Source organism: Peromyscus eremicus, chromosome 1 (assembly GCF_949786415.1).
Source record: "Peromyscus eremicus chromosome 1, PerEre_H2_v1, whole genome shotgun sequence".
Lineage (NCBI taxonomy): Eukaryota > Metazoa > Chordata > Mammalia > Rodentia > Cricetidae > Peromyscus > Peromyscus eremicus.
In genome coordinates, this window is record NC_081416.1 from 30,454,945 (window position 1) to 30,476,786 (window position 21,842).

At 38.0% G+C, this 21,842-nt stretch overlaps 1 protein-coding gene across 2 annotated transcripts in view; it reads left to right on the top strand.

Annotated features, from left to right (window-relative positions):
• Prkg1 (protein kinase cGMP-dependent 1) overlaps positions 1-21,842 on the top strand; it is a 1,191,370-nt gene that overhangs the window by 61,689 nt on the left and 1,107,839 nt on the right. The window contains exon 1 of one of the 2 annotated variants that reach the window (XM_059259048.1): positions 17,355-18,335. The exons of the other annotated variant lie outside the window; for it this stretch is intronic. Within the exon in view, the coding sequence (XP_059115031.1) occupies positions 18,025-18,335 (311 nt within the window). The 5' untranslated portion in view covers positions 17,355-18,024. Of the gene's footprint in view, positions 1-17,354; positions 18,336-21,842 lie in introns of those variants that run through there. 2 annotated transcript variants of the gene reach the window in all.

The window sequence follows — 21,842 nt, forward strand, 5'->3', positions numbered from 1 at the left end:
ATAATATTCAGTAGTTTTTGACAATTGTCCCTTGATAAAACAAATGAGGCTTTTCTTTTAAGTTTTCTTAGTAACCTATAAAATATCTGATAAAAAATCATAGCCGGGCGGTGGTGGCGCACGCCTTTAATCCCAGCACTCGGGAGGCAGAGCCAGGCGGATCTCTGTGAGTTCGAGGCCAGCCTGGGCTACCAAGTGAGTTCCAGGAGAGGCGCAAAGCTACACAGAGAAACCCTGTCTCGAAAAACCAAAAAAAAAAAAAATCATAAGTGAAAAATATTTTAATTAGTTAATATTTAAATACACACCAGTACAGCCAAAACTTGAGTTAAGAAACAGAACGTTTGCAACACCCAGAAGTCCCCTCCTATCATTGTCTGATGGCCAGCTCCATTTTCCTTTTCAAAAATTATTATTTTTTGTTATGTTTGCTTTATCTATGCAATGTCTACTCATCCATGTTTAGTCCATCTCACTGAGGATTGTTTGTGAGTTTGTTGTTATCATTATTTGTGGCAATATTCACTTGCTTGTCATTTATTGTATAGATGTCTATGTCTGTTTCCATGTTGATGGGCATTTGTGTTGTTCTCGTCTAGGATATTATGAATCTTGCTGTTTCAGTCATTTTCACACACTTTGTTTGGCGACCATATTTTCTTGAGTATGTCCTTTGGATTTGAGTTTATAGAGTAAAGATGTCTGCATACTAAATTTAAGTATATTTACCTCCTAAGAGTTCTCAAGGGGTTATTCTAACTATACCTCTTCTTGTCAGGCACACAGTCTCATTGTTAATAAGCCAATATTTGCTGTGAACTTTTCATTGTTAGCCATTTTGAGAAGTGTGTAAATTGTGGTTTTAGTTTATATTTCCCTAAAGATTAGGGGAATGAATAATTTTTCATGTTTACAGACCAAGTTTCATCTTTTATGAAATATCTCTTCAAGTATTCTGCTGAGTGATCTACAAGATTGCCTTAGTTCTGAGTTTGGAGATTTCCACATATATTCTTTATTTAATAAGCCTTTTGCAGTTTGAACATATATAAAACTATCTTTTCTTACTTTAAACTTTGCCTTTTGACTCCTCGTATTACTGTAATGCTTTCTTATCTTTCAAAATATACTTTATTTTTAGAGCAGTTTTAAATTTAAAAATAACTAGAAATTACAGAGATTTCTCATATGCCTTCAAGTTGCGTATGAGCAAGCCTCCCACAATACCAACATTTCCCTCCAAAAATATTTTAATGAGTGTATTTATTAAATCCACTGACATATTCTCACAGCCTCAAATCTGTAGGCTATAATACAGTTCAACTTGGTGCTGTATGTCCTATGTATAACAATGTACATTCACCCTGACTGGCTTTCCCCGCTTAGGATAAATGCCATTTGTTTCTTGCTTCAGACGTCTTTGCCCACTCAAAGTTAGTGAACATACTCTCCTGTGTTATGTCTCAAAAGATTTACTATTTTGTCTTTCATATTTAGATCTATAAGTCACATGAATTGAATTTGTAGTTGACATGAAGGACCCAAGATTTATTTTTTAAAAATCTCTATATTTAGTTGATGAAGCACTGTTTATTGAAAAGGTTTTATTTATATAGTGTCACGTTGGTTGTAAATCAAATGGCATGTGTATGCATAGTTCAGAGCTCTCTAATGTATTGATGGATTTGTTTATCAGTATACCACTACTGCTGTTTACTTATTCTTGGCACAGAAATATGATTTTAAAACTTTAAAGTGTTAGCTCTGCATCTACTCACCTTGCCAAACAAATTCACTTAATGATTTATTTATAGATCTAGGTATACAATTATGTAATATTTTCTAATATTTAAGTTTTTTATTTTTCTTGTTTTTTTTATTGGGACTCAGAACCTTAATTAAAATGATGAACATAAATGGTACTATTGTGGGAATCTATTTCCTTTTGTTATGCCAAACTTATAGGTGAAAATATGCATTTTACCATGAAGTGTAGTTTTTTTTTCAGATTGTGTGCCTGTGTGTTTTTATCATTTATCTCTCATAATGATCCAATTTTTAAAGATTCTGAAATCATGAATAGACTCTGTATATTATTGTGTGTCCATTTAGATAATCATTATTACTGATTTCCTGTTTAATTCTTCTTTAAAGATTGTTGATGCCTGTTTTATGGCTTAGCATATGACCAATTTTAATTACAATTGCCTATGCAGTATGTAGAAAGTGGAATATTCTACACTTTGGGATTGCAAAGTTTTAATGTTTAAGTTTGGCCATCCGTTATGTACATGGCTTGAACTGTCTGCACCCTGGATATTTTTCTGTCAGCTTTATCAGTTACTCCAAGAGTTTAATTACAATGCGTCTGTTTATTCCTAGTAATACAAAACTTTGCTTTATATTTTGAGGCTGTTATCCAGCCTACCTAATGTGTAATTATAATGATTTTTCATTAAACCAATACATGTGTTATTCTGAAATCTCTCTCTTTACCTCTAGCAAGGATTCTTTTTCCCTTAAATTCTTCCTTGTGGCTGCAGAGCCACCCCAGCTTCCTTTGGGTTTGTAGTTAGTTGGTTATGCCTCCCCTGCTTTTAACTCCAGATCTTCCTATTTCCCTAAAAATTCTCTCTTGGATGATATATATAGGTATTAAATTTTCCTTCAATCAGCTTTTGTCTAGTATTGCATCTATTTACAGTAGTTTTACCAATACACTTGATTGGATGTAGTATACTGATTGTTTTTTATTTGTGTTTCCTGTTTAATGTTTTTTTTTTCTTATTTTCTTCTTTTTGAATTAGTCATCTGTTTTGAACACTCAGCTCTCCTTTCGTTTGTCATTACTTATTCTTTATGTTTTTTTAGGTGGTTACTGGGAGACGCCATTATATAGTACATTACAAAATTAGTAAATATATAAAGAAAATAGAGATTTTTATGATTTAGAGAGTGCAATGAGCAAGTAGCATTCCCTATTGTTTCTTATATTACTGTTAGAAAGTGTTACTCCTGTCTTGTGCACTGATAGCTTGTACAGAGTTAACTCCTAGCTGTCTTTCTACGATATTTATTTTTTTCCTTTAAATCACACGCCTTCTTGTATGCCAATTATCTTCCTACCCAAGGAATGCCCTTTAGTGTCTGTTAGTGTGGTTGGGTTGCTAACAAATTTTCTGAGTTTACTTTGGGGAAATGTGTTTGATTTTGTTATCAAAGCATAGTCTTGTCATGTGCTGTTCATTTCAGTACCGCCAGCTCTTTGAGGGTACTAGTCCACTGCCTTACAGCTTTCATTCTCTTCCTGAAAAAGCTAGCTACCATTTATTGTTGCTTCATTGAAGTTCATGGGTATTTTAATCTGTTAGGAGGCTTTATTATTTTTGATAGTAAGAGTATTACTTTGGTGTCTCTGTCTGTCTGTCTGTATTTCTGTATCTGTCTCTATCCCTCTCTCTAGCCCTGTCCTTCTTTCTCTCTCTCCCTCTCTAACCCCTCTCTCTCTCGTGTGTGTGTGTGTGTGTGTGTGTGTGTGTGTGTGTGTGTGTACATGTGTACATGTCTGTGTTTTGTATTTACAGTACTAGTGGCTTCCAGTGTTTGATCTGGCTTGTAATTTTTAATATGTTTTGGAGCATCCCTAGTAGTGACTCCTTCAGATGTTGCTTTCTCCCTGTTCTCTTCTGTCCGGTTTAATTTGGGACTCCAATTATACATAGGTTAGCCATTTCCCATGACATTACCTTTCATAGTTCTTTTTTGAATCCTGTTTCTGAATTATTTTTATCTATTTCTATTTAAGTATTTATTTTTGAGATAAGATCTCATTGTGTAGCTAAGGCTAGCCTGGAATCCACTATGTAGCCCAGGTTGCTCTCAACTCATGGCAATCCTCCTGCCTCAGCCTCCTGAGTTTTGGGACTATAGGAGTGTAGCACCACAGAGTCCCTGCTCTCTCCATTTAGTACAGTCATTTGCCTTGGACTCCCCTTGTAATTTACCTATCTAGTTTTCTTCTGCTGAACTTTATAATAGTTACTGTTCTCTTACCAGTTCTAAAATTTTCATTTAATTTTTTTTCATAATTTACCTTTATTCACAATTTTTTTATCTCACCCTTCAAACATATTTTTTATAGTGACTTTAAAACTTAGATAATTCTGGCCTAAGTTCCTCTGGCACTGCTTGTATTGGGAATTTTTGTTTTGTTTTGTTTTGGTTCTGGTAATGGAGTTGAATGTGTGACTGGTTTGATTGAACCTTGCCTGCTTGTGAAAAACCCCAGGGATGGGTTGACTTAGACACTGTGCCTTTTCTTCTGGAGGGCCTACTCTTTCTCTTAACAGCAGAAGAGTGGGATGCCTCACCTTGATCCAAGTATGAACTGAACAGATATAGAGAGGTCTAGAGACGTCAGGCTAATAGGGACAGGAGTTTTAGGGGCTAACATTTAGGACTCTTAAGGCCTTGGAGCTATCATTTGTCCCTGTAGATCCATGACACTTTTAGGGACTGTGCTCAGCATCTTAGTGTATCAGATCCTAAAATGTATGCAGCTATTTCTAGTTTTCTGAGTGTTTTGAAAGGGCGAATGGTACCCAACGGGAACTTTGCACACTCAGCTCACCTTTCAGGACCCCTCCTTCTCTGAGATATCGGCTCCCCCAATGCCCTGCTATTTCTGAGTATTCCAGTGCCTCACTTTGACTCATTGTACATCTTTTGTTTTTTCTTGGTGTGTTCGAGGGTTCATTAAAATAAACCTATTATTAGAAAAAAACTTGATACGCAAATCTGAATATTTATTTTGAATGAAAAAAATCTCTAATTGAAATGAGAGAGGGGCTTAAGAAAAAAATACAAACAGGCTATTATCCTTTACTCAGGTATTTTAAATATTGAGAAAAATAAATGGAACCAAAACCTCAACTTTCTAAAACATCAATGCATAGTTTTAGAGACTAATCACTTTTTTCTGCTATTTAACTTGAAAAAAGTGGGCAAACAATAAAGTATTACAAACACATTCAATTTTTTTGACTTGAATGATTTGAGACTTTTCCGTGTTTGGATTAATGTTTAAAAGGTGATTAGTGTCATCAGTAAGGCTGTAAGGTAACTGGTGCTTTGAGCTATATTGCCTTGTCATTTCAAAAACCAGTTTTGCACAATTAATTATGTAAATGGCATTTTTTTATTGTGTCACTGAAAAAATTTAGAAACTGTATCTTAAGTTTTTAACATATCCCAATTAATGTCAAAAGGAAACTGTTGTCATTTGCCTATTAATTGTTTGATAAACATGTTCAACAAATATGCAGGGCTTTGCTTCATGTGGGATGGAAAATTTGGACAGTAGAGGGTGCAATTGTACCTTTAGTTGTGTATTTTGGCCTTTAGAAATTAGTTATCTAATGGCTAGCAAAAATGTGAAGAATTTGCTGTTTACTATATACTGTTTATGGAAGTGTATTTAAAAATGAACCGTGTAAATAAACATACATTTTAAAATCATGTAATACTTTAATTTTGTACTTTAAAAATGGCATATCTTAACTAGAAATGAAAAAAATAAAAATAAAGTGTGTTTTCCGTGTAGGAAAGTATACATGTGATAGAACTATAAGATAATTTTCTTTCATAGCAAGTAAATATTATTATTCATATGTATTTTCCCTCTTTTCAAATTGCTTTCAAAAAGAATATTCATATTGATAGCTGCATCAGTCAAAAGGTCTCCTGCTAAAGGATGTGATGCTAAGAGGTTCTTATATTCAACTGCCTGTTTCCACTCAGGTTTTTTCAATGATCCAGAAGTTTCTTACACTTGCAAGTCAAAAATTGTCATTTCCACTTAAACACTAAGGAAAATATATACATTTGCTTTTAAACTTCATTTATAGAGACATGCGGGGTTCAAGTGCCAAAGCCTTTGCAGCTTGTCCCCAGATTTTTCTCTCATAGGTAAGAGTCTTGTTTCTCTTCTAGGAAAAGCTTGCATTTAGTTTATTTTCTAATTATTGACAAATGTTGCTTTGTTCCCACAAAATCTATATTCAAGTATAATAAAGTTGAAGCATTTTATAAACCTCTTTCTCACTTTTAAAAATGAACAGAAAACTTTTGACCTAAGAAATGCTGCTTGTTTAACATTAGCAAAGCATATAATTGTTCTTTGATTAAATTGAATGGTTATTTAACACAGTGTTACAGCTTTAGAGTTGTCGCCAGCACTCAAAGGCATTAATGTTCAGTTAATAATGGTGTCAACATTATTATTTTATTGGGAGGAACAAATCTGATATTATACAGAGACAAATAAACAGTGAAGAAGCAGAGAAAGGCCGCTAGTTGAGGTGGCCCATGCCATGCTAAAAAGTGGGGAGAGGAGTTGTGCATTTTTTTCTTTTTATTGAAAATAGATTTTTTTCTCATACAATACATCTATACCAGTTTCCCCCTCCTTCTGCTCTTCCCAACTCTGTACTCACACCTCCCCTCTCCCCTGTATTTTAAAAAAACAATGGAGAATGAAAAAGTATTTGGAGAGATACATTTGCTTCTTGTACATACATTTACTTGGAATCTTTCTTCATTCTGAACTTCCAAAGGTGTTATAAATGAAGTGATGCCTTGGATTGTCATTGATCACCGAGATAACTAGTCTCTTAACAGAAAGACCCTGCTTCCCAAACAGTATCATATGATGCAGCAGGTTTTGGAAAGTGGTACATATCAAAAAGGACTGCTCCAACGAGGCTGACTCCTACATAGCCTTTGAAGGAGGAGCTGGAACTGTGGAAGAAATAACATTGGTATTGCTCAGTGGCTATGCCATGCAGCTGCTAGCTGACCATGAAGGCAGTGTGCCATTAGCCTAACAAGAAATATGAGATCATGGTATCCAAAGTATGATGGAGAGTTGCCATGTAAGAAATGGTTGGATATGAAGAAGCATTATCTTCTAGAAAAATTCCAAGGTGATGGGAAGAAACCACAGTTATGCACATATCTCTGTTGTTCAACAATTGATGTCTGAGCTTTTTATTCTGGAAAAGAGAAACACATTATTAAATTAAGATCTTAATATATGTGGTTTATTATGCATAAAAAGGGTTAAACTAAGCCTTTGATATATGCCATTTATTATGCATTTCACCATTTAACAGAAGAATGTCCCTTTATTCACCTTTCTTGATAGAGATGGCATTTGATAATAGTTTAGTGACAGTACAATACCTATACTCCTGTTTTTCTCTCATGAAATTGGCTGTGGTTGTGGCTGTAAGAGGAGATGTCAGTACTTGGTGGTGCTGGTGGGATCAGGACTTTATGCTCTGATCTCAGATACTGCTGTGCATGGGGAGGTGCTTCAAGCTTGCATTAAGTTGTCTGGCTTTCCTTTAGACAGTAGAATATTATGGAATCTACTAGGGTTCAATACGCTTTGAAAAATGTTTTACTTTTACAAATTTTATTATAAGAAAACACTCATAAATAAAAAAATTACACACTCAAATTATCAAGACCCAAAGTTTATGCAACTCAACGAACTTTTATACAGTCAGCCTAGGAATGCAACCTGTGAAGCTTCACATTATACCTGAAATATTCATTTACTGTGTCCTTTTTGGTGTATCACTTTGAACATCATTTTTATATATTTAAAAATAATTCTTTAAGAATATTAATGACTCACTATTAGAAATATGATTGCAGGGAATCAGCAAGTCATAACGTGAGTTCTAGGAGTTCTCGGTGCCTTCAGAGAACTTGTAGGGTGCTACAGTCCATTTCCTGAACATCTGAAACAAACTTGATATTTTGGTAATAATTATCTTCTATATTTCAATGACTTTAAAGACTTTTTAAAGGGCAGAGGGTTGAGCTGTATCTAAAGAGGAATAAAAAGTCATTTGGATGGCTACTCCCTGTAAATATCTTAGCCCAAGAGGGTGAATAATTTGTGTGCTTCTGCCTCCTTTGTTCATCAACTTTTACCAGAATGTAAAATAGTCAGAAGAGGGATTTTTTTTCTACACAGTGTGGTAGGTGTGCCTGCCAGGTGCATTCTGGGACACAGGCACAGATAAACACTGCATCTTTTATCATCATCACATAGTAGCACAAAAAGCTCCCTGTAATTTAGGAAACTAAGTGGACATTTCAAAGACTTCTTTTTTAATTAAGAAATTTTTTACTCATTTTACATACCAATCACAGATCCCCCTCTTACCTCCTCTGCCTCTCCAGCTTCTCCCCTCACCACCACCACCACCACATTCCCTTCTACAAGAAGGTAAGGCCTTCCATGGCAAGTCAGCAGAGCCTGGTACATTCAGTAGAGGTAGGTCTAAGCCCCTCCCCCTGCCTCAAGGCTGTGCAAGGGGTCCCACCATAGGTAGTGGGCTCCAAAAAGCCCGCTCATGCACCCGGGATGGATCCTGATCCTACTGCATGGGGGCCCCTTAAGCATAAGCTACACAACTATCTTGCTTATGCAGAGAAGCTAGCTAACAAGGAGGACCCAAAGAAGGACTCATGGATCACCCTGGGAAGGGGAAATAGAGGAGATCTCCATGAGTAAACTGGGGATTAGGGGTTGGCAATGGAGGGTAGGAGATATGGAGATGAGAACATAAGGGAATGGGATGGTCAGACTTTTTAAAAAATTATATTTTATTTTCTGTAGCAGATGGAAGTGGTCTAAATTGTTCTTGACAACTTTTATTTGTTAAGAGATGTAAGGTAGGATTTTCATGTGAACCAAATCAAGCTTCTGTGTGTAGTAATGCTAGAATGGCCAAGTAAAATATCAGCACAACTTTACAAATATTGGATCAACTGCAAACAATCCCAGGACTTCACAAATGTGATTATATGAAATTCAAAGGCTTCTGTGCAGCCAAAGAAACAATCACAGAGTGAAGACACCACTTACAGAATAGTAAAAAAAATCATTGCCCACTACACATTAGACAGATAAATATGTAGGATATATAAAGAACTGCAAAAATTGTTACACCAAAACCATTACCCAGTCAATAAATGAGCTTCTGAGCACACAGACAATTCACAGAAGAAGAAATATAAATGTCTAATAAGTACTTGAAAATTGTTCAGTGTTCTCAGGTATGAGAGAAATGCAAATCAAAACTGTATGAAGATTCTTTCTTATGTCAGTCAGAATGACTAACATAAAGCAAATAACAGGAAGTACAGGCATATGAGAAAGAGGGCTACCTATTGACTGTTGGTGGGAGTGTAAATGTGTGCAACCACTGTGGAAATAACTATAGAAGGTTCTCAAAAAACTAAAAATAGAACTATTACATGGTCTAGCTATACCACCATTCAGTATATACTCAAGGTTTTCTAAGACATCATCACACACAGTTATTCAAACATCCATGTGTATAGCTGTACCTTTCACAATATCAAGCTTAGATGCCTGTTAACAGATTAGGTAAAATAAGAGTAGTGTTGCATTAACAGAAGGAATAAGCAAATGCAGTACATAAACATAACTGAATTTTATGTAGACAGAAAGAAAAATTAAATCATGACATTTGCAGAAAAATGGATGAAACTGTGAATCATGTATAGTAAAATAAGCCAGATTAAGAAAGAGAAATACTACATATACTACATTTTTTTTAATGTGGAACCTACTATATATATAATATATATATATATTATATATATTTCAAACATGTGCTCACCCACACTTGTGTGTGTGTATGATATATATATATATATATATATATATATATATATATATATATATATATATATGAGAGAGAGAGAGAGAGAGAGAGAGAGAGAGAGAGAGAGAGAGAGAGAATGAAATTGGGAAGCAGATCATAGAGAAGGGGAAGAGATCTTAAGGTAGGTGGTAGAAATAGAGTAATGGAATACATGTGACAGGAAATCAGAAAGCTGGACTACAGCAGAAAAGACAGAACCAGCTGCAGAGGGACAGTCAGCATGAGGGACAGTACTAAGTGAAGGGAATGGGTGAGAACAAAATATAATGAATTATACATATTTATAAAATTACCATAATGAGCTGGGCAGTGGTGGTCCATGCCTTTAATCCCAGCACTCGGGAGGCAGAGGCAGGTAGATGTCTGTGAGTTCGATGTCAGCCTGGTCTACAGAGCGAGATCCAGGACAGGCACCAAACTACACAGAGAAACCCTGTCCCAAAAAACCAAAATAAATAAATAAATAAATAAATAAATAAATAAATAAAAATGCTATAATGAAATCCATCACTTTATGTGGTAACCTAAAAAAAATAAATAAGTATGATGTAAGAGTATATTTTGTTTTCATATTGCACCAAAAAATGGTGCTTAGTCACCCATATAACACTAATGATAATTTAGGAGTACCAAAATCAGTAATACAGTTAAGAAAGAGACACCTTAAGTTTAAATGTGCTAAAATAATGTACAGAAATACATAAATAAGATAAATAGTTTTTGTAAAAATTTTAAGAAAGAACATCTTTAATGAGTGTGTCACAGGCCATTCAGTTGAAGAAATATCATATTTAAGCCTGCTACAGTGGCCCATGCCTGTAATCTTAGCACTGAGAAGGTAGGGGCAGGAGGGCCAGTGTGTGAGGGCAGTATTGTCTACATAGTGGGTTCCAAGTCAGCCTATCTCAAATAATATTTAAAGTGTTCATTATTTTGAGTTTCACCAAGATCATCACTAAGATTTTTTGCAAGAAGTGGGAATAAATGTATAATTAAATACAATTCACTACTTTCTTTAAAAATAAAAAATAAAACCTTCACTGTGCTGAGAATTGGTGAACGAGTTTCAGAGTTGACTGGGGTGAGTTTTCTCATTTCCTTGCCTTTGGGTTTCTCCAGAATACAAACTAGGATGGTGACTTTAACAATCTTGATGTTCATTCTAGATAAATATCCTACGATAAACACCATTAGTACAGACTGAAGATACCCCCTTTTCTTCAAAATGGAGGGGAGTAGTGGGGTGTCCAATCACCGCAGATGCTGCTGCCATTTTTTATTTAATCATAAGGAGATGTGTAGCCAAGAACAGACTGACACTGAACTCTGGATCCTCCGGCTTCAATCTCCTGGTTTTCTGACTGTTCATGTGAGAGTATGAGTGTGTTGCCTGTGTGTGGACTTAAAATTCAATAAATGAAACTATAGAGTGAATACAGGATATCTTTGAATTGAGCACCAGCCTGCCTTCTGAGAAGATCCTCCTGTTGCCCATAGAGTCAGGTTCTTATCAGTGCAAAGTTGAAAATACACACATTTCTTGAAGTTTTATATTTCCCTAGAAAGCAGCATTACTCTTATCATTCCATGAGTAGTGTTTTGAAGCTTCACCTGTCATTATTTCCACTTAAAACTGGTGGGCAGTCAGATCGAGGTGTTCCCAAGGAAGATTGAATTTTGACTGCATTATGTTCTATGGAAAATTTGGATGAATTTTCCACATTAACTCCCTAAGTCTGATCTTTGAGGAAAAACATTCTTACATAATGACATGATTCAAGACAGACACTGAACATTCTACAAAAATACAAAAGAGTTTAGAAGTCTTGATTTTGTGTTTATTCTTTTGACACACTGAAGCTAGGTAATACACATTTGCAGTATTCTTCATGTGTGAGAGGAAGTGTACACATGGGCCTGTGTTCCTGGCTGTGTGTGTGCTTGTTGTGTGGGTGCATGTGCTTGAATATAGAGGCCAGAATTTGACAAGGAGTGTCTTCCTCTGTTGTCCCCCACCTTATTTTTTAAGACACTGTGTCTCACTGAACCTAAGGCTCACATAATGGGTAAAGATTGTATAAGACCAATTGGCTAGCAGGCCCCAGGAGTCTTTCTGTCTCCACCTCCCCAATGCAGGGATGACTGGCCTACAAGCTTTCCATGGCACTGAATACAGTGCTGGGAATCCAAACTCAGCTCTCCATGCTTGTCTGGAAAGTACTTTAATAACTGAGTCATGTTTCCAACCCTGATCTTAGTAGATATTTACACATTTGTCTTGTACATCTGAGACTGATATTTAAAGCATTCTTCATGTACCAGATTAAATGTCTGTACTTTGCCAAAATGAAGTTTTCAAGATACCAAACGTGACAAGAAAAGAATGATTGAGCATTGAATATTTTCTAAATGTGTTGTTAGGGAAGGTAACTGGTAATTTTATAGTTGGCTAAGATATGTTGCAAATTTACACATCTCATGAGGTCTAGCCTGGGGCTTCCACCCTGTTCCAATAGTGATGCTCTTGTGTCAGATATCTATCTTGGCTCTGAAATGAAATGACATCTATTTATTTTAGCAGCATAGTGCTTCATTTGCTTCTCAATAGAAAGACGAAGTTATGAACATGAATCTGAGATGACTGTATGAAAGTCACAGTATAAAAGTTTCCTTAATCTGAAGTGAAGGGACACTTGCCTGCCTGTTAAGTTAATGAGACTGAAAATAGCTTTGGACTTTCCTACTAAGCATGTTTTGTCTGCAACTGTTCTTCCTCCAGTCCCTTCACAATTACAGAAAATTCTCTCTTGGCTTAATTCAGTCATTTTACTTACTGATCCAATATTAATTCACTGGCCTATTTTATTTCCTATTGTCCATCTTCAGTACTTTCCCACCTTAATAATGGCAATGGGTTCACTAGTAAAAAGCTGGTTTTCTTTACTTTAAATTTAGACTGACAAAATATTAGAAGAATAGCCAATTCCTACCAGCTGTTAAGGACTATTTAAAATAAAAGCTATGACAAAGGGAAAATACTAACCACAGAGTTATGCTCTCCTAGGTCACATGATATCAAGCCTGTTTTCTTAAAATTTAAAACCACAAAATACATTTACTTACCATCATGACATAATTTAGAGTTATATCATACAATGAAAAACAAAGAAGTTTCCCTTTGTTTTCAAATTCCAGACATGCTACTTTTTGAGATTCTGGGACAATAAACCAGTACCACAGGGCTTCTCAGAGTTTTCAAAATTGTAATATTTTAAACATATTTCTAACAGCCTCTACACTCATAATTTGAACAGCTGAAAGTCTTGTTTAAAGAATAAACAGACAAAATTAACTAGTACTTACAAAGAACTACATCCCACAGGGACATTTGATGAAACACACAATTTAAGGTTCGGATTTTCCAGTAAGATAAAAGGCCCTCATGGAATCACACATGGGCACTGCCCATTAAGGGCTAACAGCAAGTATTTTAGAATATTTTGTGGAAAATCTTGATGTCTTAAATGAGGAAACTATGTAGATTTCATATCTCAGAACCACTGAAGTGGAAGGGAGAGAGTGCCATTCATTAATCGTGAGTGGGAGATATTTGGATGTTGCATGTTCACGTGTATGCTTGCTGGACTTAATGTGAGGTAAAAAGAGGGGGTGGAGAGATGGCTCAGGGGTGTAGAGCACTTGCTGCTCTTGCAGAGGATTTGGGCTGGTTCTCAGTTCGTACATGGTGGCTCACCACCATCATCATAGCCTCAGTTCCAAGGGATCTGAAGCCATTTTCAGACCTTTGTGGGCCTTGTGCATGCATGTGACTCATATACATGCAGACAAAACACTCATGCACAGAAAAAAAGTAAAATAAACAAAATTTGAAAAATTATAAAAAGTATTTCTGTGAATGAAGCCTTTTTTTTTTTAAGATCATTTTCTATGCAGCCTAGGTTAGCTCTGAACAAAAGATCTGGTACCTTATCCAAGTGCTGGGGTTACAAGATGTACCTGGCTTAATAAAGTATTTTAAATGATGTTTTATGCATTTAAAATTTACATTTGTGAAGAATACAATCTTTTTCTTAAAAACTTCTCCTTCTGGCATTAGAAATGTAGCGCTTGCTAATGACTACATAAAGAACATTCATTCCGTTAGTGCCTGGATTTTAATAAAGACTGCTCTAGCCTAAGGTTCAATGATAACTTACCACCATTTTGTGCCATTGACTCTGAGGATACATTTCAGCTGATATCGGGCATGACATTAAATCAGTATTAAGCACATGAGCAATTTTAGTGCACTGCACTTTAGCTTTCCAAGTCACTGAAGGAAGATTTTTTTTTAATCATCAATGCTTTTTTTTCCTTTTCTTTTCCATGCAGAACTTACCATTTGAAGTAACGTGACTTTAAAACAGTCCAACCATTAGAATTGTTGTTTATAGCCATTTAAATGTAAACTTAAATTTTTATTTCAATTTTAATTTCATTTTATTTTATGCCTTTGGGTTTTTGCCTTTTTTTTTTTTTTTTGTGTGTGTGTGTGTGTGTGTGTGTGTGTGTGTGTGTGTGTGTGTGTGTTTAAAGTGTATGTGCCTGGTACCCAGGGAAAATAGAAAAGGTCATCAGATCATTGCAAGCCACCATGTGGGTGCTAAAAATTGAACCCATGTCCCCTGGATGAGCAGCCACTGAACTTAACCTCTGGGTCGTCTCCCTAGCCCCTAAATGTAGATTCTTTATAATCAAATACTCCTCCCCAAATACAATCATAAGACTAATTTAATTCTATGAATGAATAAAATACTAAGTGCTCAAATTATTGTCCTTAATTCATAGGAAACCAATGTTAATTATTTCTTTAAAAGCAATAAACCAGAGACACCTATACAGCTCACAAGCACCTGTAACTCTAGCTTCATGGGATTGGGCAACCTCTTCTGACCACTGAGAATCCCTGTATTTGTGTGTGCATATTGACAGGCACACACACAAATGAACATTATTTTTAAAATGTATATATTTAAAAGTTGACCATGGATGCAGAGTAAAAATAATTTATCTACTGAAAAATAATTTCAGGATCTTGGTTTTTCAGATAAAATTTATTTCCAGCATTGATCAAGAACCATACCATCCTTCCCCCTCCCCCCCAAAAAAGTCCCCGTGTCTTACAATCTAAACAACCTGTCAAAAACATGCTAGAAAAAAATTATTTAAAACATTTATTTCAAGGCCAGTGAGGTGTTTTCATGGGTAAAGGCACATGCTCAACCTAGGAACTGAGTTCAAACCCCCAGGACTCATGTAGTGGAAGGAGAGAAATGACATGTGCTGTCTGTCACTTGGCCATCACATGCGCACCATGGTATGTGCAACCCCTCAAGAATGTGTAATATTTATCCTGATCTTATTCGTTAAAGAGAAAGATGGCAGAAGTCTAAGTTTTGCACAAAGTTATGAAGTCTTGGGAGAAATTCATGTTCTCTGTAATAAAGGCTAATATAACAACATATTCAAAGTGTAAGTGATTTGTGATCGTCAGCTCTTTTCAACTGTGCACGTCCTTCGTGTTTGTTGCAGCAGATCCCTGATTCTTAAAGTCAGACCCATCATGAAACACTTTTTGAATTTTAATCATTTTATTTTAAATGAGACAGTGACAGGCATTAATGTTATAGTTTGTGGGTAGTTCTCTCACTTAAGAAAAGTTTACAGTTTAGTATTGAAAAGCCTCACTTTGACAAAAATCCTGAATACTTACGGCTTAAGTGCTGTTTAAAACATGCTTTCTGTGGGGTAAGGAACAATTTTATTACTTTTTTCCTCCCTTCTTTTCCTTGCAGACAAGGTTTTTACAAGCAAGGCGGTACGTTCTCTGTCTTCTGCAGGGAGACATTGAGTAACCTCATTTAAGCCTGGAGAGGCTAAAAACAAAGTTTCTTATCCATTGCTTGTGATACATTTTTAGATGTAAACTCTTGGCTTTCGAGACCCCAAAATAAATCTATAAGAAATATTTTCCCAGGGAAGTAGAGAGTTCCCACAGGTTAACTCAAATTTTGGCCCTTTGCCTGGGAAGAGGAAATTGTCCCAGAAGAAAGCCATCAGTCAGTCATACGGAGTCACAGTACTTCCGCTCAGCTGACTTTTAAGGAAAACAGCAGTAACTCAGAACTCTTATTTACTGCTATCTTTTGAAAACGTTTCATGACCTGTGCACTTTTTATATCACAGTCTGAAGCAAATGTACTTCAAAGCTTCCTGTTGGAAAGAGCGAACATGAAGTCATCTGTAGAGAGAATTAGATCATAGTCTTTGTGGAAAATGTGTAGGGTTGCATATCCTTTTCATTTGCAGCTCTCATTACCAAGGAGCATACTTGAAATTAAGAAAGAAAGAGAGAAAGAAAGAGAGGAAGAGAGAAAAAGAGAGAAAGAAAGAGAGGAAGAGAGAAAAAGAAAGAGAGAAAGAAAGAAGGTGTTAATGTACCAGTGGCTAGGCTTTCTTTTTCCTGCCTTTTTAAAGCTCAGATACACAAAGCTGTGCGTTTAAGAGAATAAGTGAGCTTTTTTAAAATTTTTTTTATTTTTGAGATAGATTTGTGTCGTTGACTAATCTGAGATTCCAGGCAATAGTTGTGTGCTGCAATTTAGTTTTAATGTATTTTCCGTCTATTTTGTGTAAGTGTTAAGGGGTGGACAGATAGAATACAGAGAATTATAACACAGAGTGTGGAAGAACAGTAAATTAAAGCTCCTAATTTAAAAAAAAACCTATAAATTTGGAAGAGGTGATGTAGGTTTAGTTAACTATTAGACACTTACGTAAGCATTAGGTAAATATTTTGGGCGTTCTAAGTAAGTGTTCCCAAGATGAGAGACCAATTCTTGTACTGAAAGAATGCCACCTCCGTGCCAGCATTTTAGCCCACGCTGAGAGGTCCCTGCTGGTGAAGTGGTTGGTTAGAGTGAGTGAGTGTGTGAGTGTGTGTGTGAGTGTGTGTGTGTGTGTGTGTGTGTGTGTGTGTGGTGGGTGGTACAGTGCAATTATAGCTTCTGTAGTTTTCCCATCGTTTTTCGATTTTACCTCGTCTCCGAAGTTGGCAAAGATTCTCCATTAATGCTGGGCTGTCACGGAAGTAACATTTAAAAAGTATATGGTTCCCTTTCAGTAAGAATGTTTTGGAACTCCGCTGTGATTTTAAGCCCCCACCCACTTCACCAAACCCAGCAAATGGAAGAAGCCAGGCCTCTAGTGAACCATTCGGCAACTGATGCTAGCACAAATGGGAGGGACCAGGGAGCAGCTGAGAGGCCTTCTGTGGCCCCAAATCCTTTGGGGTTTGTCCTTTGCCCCTAGAAGAATTCATTGATCTGAGTTTGGCCGGTGCAGAAGAGGAGAGCCTAGGAGAGTGGGAGGCTTGGGTGGGGGAAGTCAGATACCCCATCCCTAACCTTCCCCCAAAGGTACCTAGATGCCTAGGGAATCCCTCCCAAGCACCATAGCTCTCACCTTCGGAGAGTCAAGTTTCTTTACAAGCGTTAGACACCTGTGTGAGGCGCTCCCTGTGGGAAAGGTGGCGTAGGGGACGCCAGAGCTCCATCCACATCGCTTTCCTCTGTGAGGCTGCGGTTACAATCCCTCCAGAAGTCAGAGCTGTTAGCATGCACACTCTGCTGTCTTCCTTGGTCGACAGGAACCTAGCCCCACATTCTGGAGACGGAGCCCGCTGACGCCTCTCCAGTTTGCTCCGGGTCCTCTCCCTCCCACCTCCAAAGTAGCGCTCCAGCCTCGCTCCGCCCGCACAGCCCCGGCGCCCCCGAGCTTTATCAGGCTCCCCACACACATCGCTGGCTTCCTTTGGCACCCGGCGCTGGTGACCCTAGCGGAGCAGCCGCCTCCTCCGAGCCCAGTCCCCCTCCTCCCGCCCGCGGGTCACCGCGCCTCCAGGCTTTGCTCCCCCAGGCACCGCGGCGCCCACCGCCTTTCAGGTTCATCCTGAGCTGGACCTGTTTTGCTCATCCCTAAACCCGGAGAAGTGGAATCTGCACACTGAAACTCTCGGTGGCTGGAGCGGCGGACTGGGCATGCTCAGAAGCCAGGTTTGGCTTTGGTCTCAAGTCGAAGGAAGCTTTTGCACTCGCGAGGCAGCGGCGACTTTAGGGAAAGTTGATCCGAGAGGGGAGGAAGCCCCAAGACGCGGAGCAGCGGCAGGAAGGAGCCCCCGGCAGCCCGGAGGAGCATGGGCACCCTGCGGGATTTACAGTACGCGCTCCAGGAGAAGATCGAGGAGCTGAGGCAGCGGGATGCTCTCATCGATGAGCTGGAGCTGGAGTTGGATCAGAAGGACGAACTGATCCAGAAGCTGCAGAACGAACTGGACAAGTACCGCTCGGTGATCCGGCCCGCCACCCAGCAGGCGCAGAAGCAGAGCGCCAGCACCTTGCAGGGTGAACCGCGCACCAAGCGCCAGGCGATCTCCGCGGAGCCCACCGCCTTCGACATCCAGGATCTCAGCCACGTGACCCTGCCCTTCTACCCCAAGAGCCCACAGTAAGCAGGGTTACGCGCCCGGGTCCATGTGGCGCCCTGGCGGTGGGGAGCTGCGGGTCTCTGTATTGTCTGTCGGCCCCTGCCCCTCCCGCTTGCCATGTCTGTCCTCATCCTCAGAAATGTCTCATTTTCACGGCACTTCTTGAGGGGCTGTGCACGTTTCTCAGGGCCAGACTCCCTGCACATCCGTTGCCTCCGTGTCTTTGTCAGATGCCAAGGTATTTTTAAAATATGCATATACGTTCATAGATGCCACCTACTGTACATAAGAGTTTGGACGCGCCCCAGGTGTGTGTCTGACCGTGTGTGTGAGTGACTGTTGAATGGAGGAATCAGAACCCCGTCTCCCCCAAAGCCCCAGCCAACCTGGCCAGCCGGAAAATCCTAACTGCAGGCTCATCAGACTGAAATGAAATGCGTTGATATTACCCTGACTTTCCACGCTCTTGTGGCTCTCCTGGATTTTTCTACATGCCGCCGGCACTTCATGCTGGTACCGTTCAAACCTGATGTTCCGTCACCATCAAAGTGCGAAAGAATAAGTCAATATACATATAAAACAGAAGGTTTTTTTTTTTTTTTAAATTTCCCGAGTTGGATGACATTTACAACCCATAAATGGAAGCCTAGTCTGTTGATTCTTAAAAAAAAAAAAAAAAAATGTTTTCATAATATCCAAGAGAGAATGTTACTTGTTTTCCTAAAAGAATTCTCACATGATTACTAATGAACATTTCCCTAGAGGGTTCGTGTATTTTCAGGGACAGTGTGGTCAAGCTCACCACGTTATTGCCCGTGTGGACCATGCTGTGCCTCACGCTCAGGTCTAGAGTCACTCTGCTGCTGCTCTAGCATGTTAGAGAGCAGTGTAGTTCTGATGTCAGTAGGATTCATAACTTGGATGGGAACACTGAATGAAACTTGTTACACAACACTCAACCCCAGAGTCCATATGGAGAGCAAGCAGCAGGGACAGGACGCTAACAGAACCAGAACACCATCTGAATGGCATTTTAATTAATAGTAATGACATAATTGGTAAAGCAGAGGATTCTGTTGTCCTCCTCTTAACTACATAACACGGCTGGATGACACGTGTTACATAATGGCCCAAGGTCCCCGGGAAACCTTTACTTCATAAACACAGGGAATTCATAAGAGGAGAAAGTGCATGCTTGCTTATCTCCATTTATATTTCTCAGATGGGAGGGGTCACGAGTATGCACTACGTACACTGTTTGAAAACTTACAAGCCCAATCTATGCATGTTGGCTCCCATGAATCATTTGCGGGCTTAGCTGAAGGAGTTGGAATTCTGTGGAGTAGGGGAGAGTTGATAGAGATAACTATTTCTGAGATTCCGACCTTGCCAAGTTACCATGATAGATCAGCGGATGTCAATTTGTCTTAGAAACCCGAGTGATCTGAATCCATTGGAGCTTTCTTTGGTAAATTAATTTGCAGTCACTGGCATGTTCTCCTATTTCAGCTAACAAGGTACATGGCCATCTCCCCTGGGCCAAGTTTTGCAGAAAATATAACTCAGGGACAGCTCTTTGTATCTTAAACAGTCTACAGGATAGTCATTTTAGTATCTGCAGGACTTTGGAGTAACCCAGAACAAACTCAGCTCTTATAAAAAAGACCGTTTTTAATAGGCTTTTAGATGCAATATGATCAACCCAGCCGATAACTCCAGTTAAGCATTCTATTTGAGAAAGTCTAAAGAAATCCAGGCAGCAGGAATGAACTGTAGAATGTGGTACATTGAGAAAGCTCTTGACACAGGACACTGGTGTTTTGATAAAAGTCCACAGTGGAAAATAAAATTAGAAAAGCACATGCTTTGTAGTATCCCTGTAGGACAAACATTGAATCTGTTGAACATGCTTTGCACTCTGGTACCTATTTGATAACTTTAAGGACTCAGTTGTTAAGGTGGTATTGCCATGCGAATTTTGTAATTCTGAAGGATTATATTGGAGAAAATGATAAAATGTCTTCCAAGTTTAAATAATTTTGGAAAAACATCTGTTCTTTTTTTCACACTTACATAAAGGAAACCAGAATAAAATTGCCTTGAGTGGTAGTGTACCTTCCTTGGGGAAAAGAAGTACATTGTATGCAAAATAGTTATTATTCTCCACCATTGGAGTACAAGGTCTCCACATAGAACTACGAAAATGTGCCACTCTAAAAACATTTTTTTTGCATTTCAATGTAATTTGTTGGAATCTTTTTAATATTAAGACTTACTGGCAACACGTGTTTATGTTTTTAATCTTTATTGCAACCTAAATTTAATCACTTTCCTAAAGATTAAGGTTGAAGTGAAGAAACTATCTAAGTAGACTGGACTTGATTTCAGCTGCACATTCCTTTTAGTGTCTTGTTATCTTTCCAGTAGATGTAGTTAATGACTGATGTTCTGTTCAATTACCGGATGACTGGAAAATACCTTCTAGTGTTCCCTTACTGAGGTTGCCTTTTGAGAATCACAATATTTTAAAACTTCTTTTTTTCTTAGTAACTATTGATCATTTGAAGATAAAAAGCAGTATAAAATTTAAAGCAGCCCGATAACTTTTATCATCTTAAGGGTTCTTCATTGGGATTTTTCTCTCTAAGGTGAGAATTGGAAGAAAGCCTCTGTTGGATTCCACCACAGAGGAAGACAATTCTGCTGTACCTGTGAGGTGGGGGAAGCGTGTGTGGGGGTGTTGGTCTTTCACAATCTGTATAGATATAACCTTTAAACCCTTTTTAGGTTATTTATGAATGTGCTGGAAGAACTGATGTAGCAAATTGGAATCTGTGTTATACTGCTGCCAAAGAACTACTTAACAATGTAAAACCACTAGATTCTATGTTCCAAAATACATCTAGCAAAAGCTCCCTAACAAGGGAACAAACAAACCAACCCAGTCATCCAGTCTGTGAGATCAGGACACCTGATGGGCCACATGAACTTCTAAAATCATTTTATTTAATGACATTTAAAAGACACTCTCGCTGTCCCCAGATCTTCTCCGTTTGCTGTCACAGCCTTCCATGTCATTTCAGCTGGACTACCTCATCTTGAGCTCCTATCAAAACTTGTTAATGTCTGCATGTTTTTGTAGAGCTGTTGCATTTACCCCTGAGGTGGCCTCACTTCAGAGAATGATGACATGTTCTATTCTGTTTCTCTTTGTGATTGTGAAATGCTTTGGAAGAGTTGGAGATAAGAGAGAAATGTATTTTTCTATTTTTAGGTAGGAATCAAAATTTAAAAGATCCTATGTGATCTTCTAAACCTTGATATTATAGTCCAAGAGAAACAGTATCTCCCTAAATGGTATGTGTTTAATTCTGAAGGAAGTCATGGAAATCATGGAATTCTAGGGTGATTATACATAAGCTAATATTAAAACATAGATTTCTGTGAAGGTATTAAATTTCTAATAAGCCTTATAAGTTAATTCAATATTTATATGTGATACTGTCCATATGGAAAATCTTGTAAGG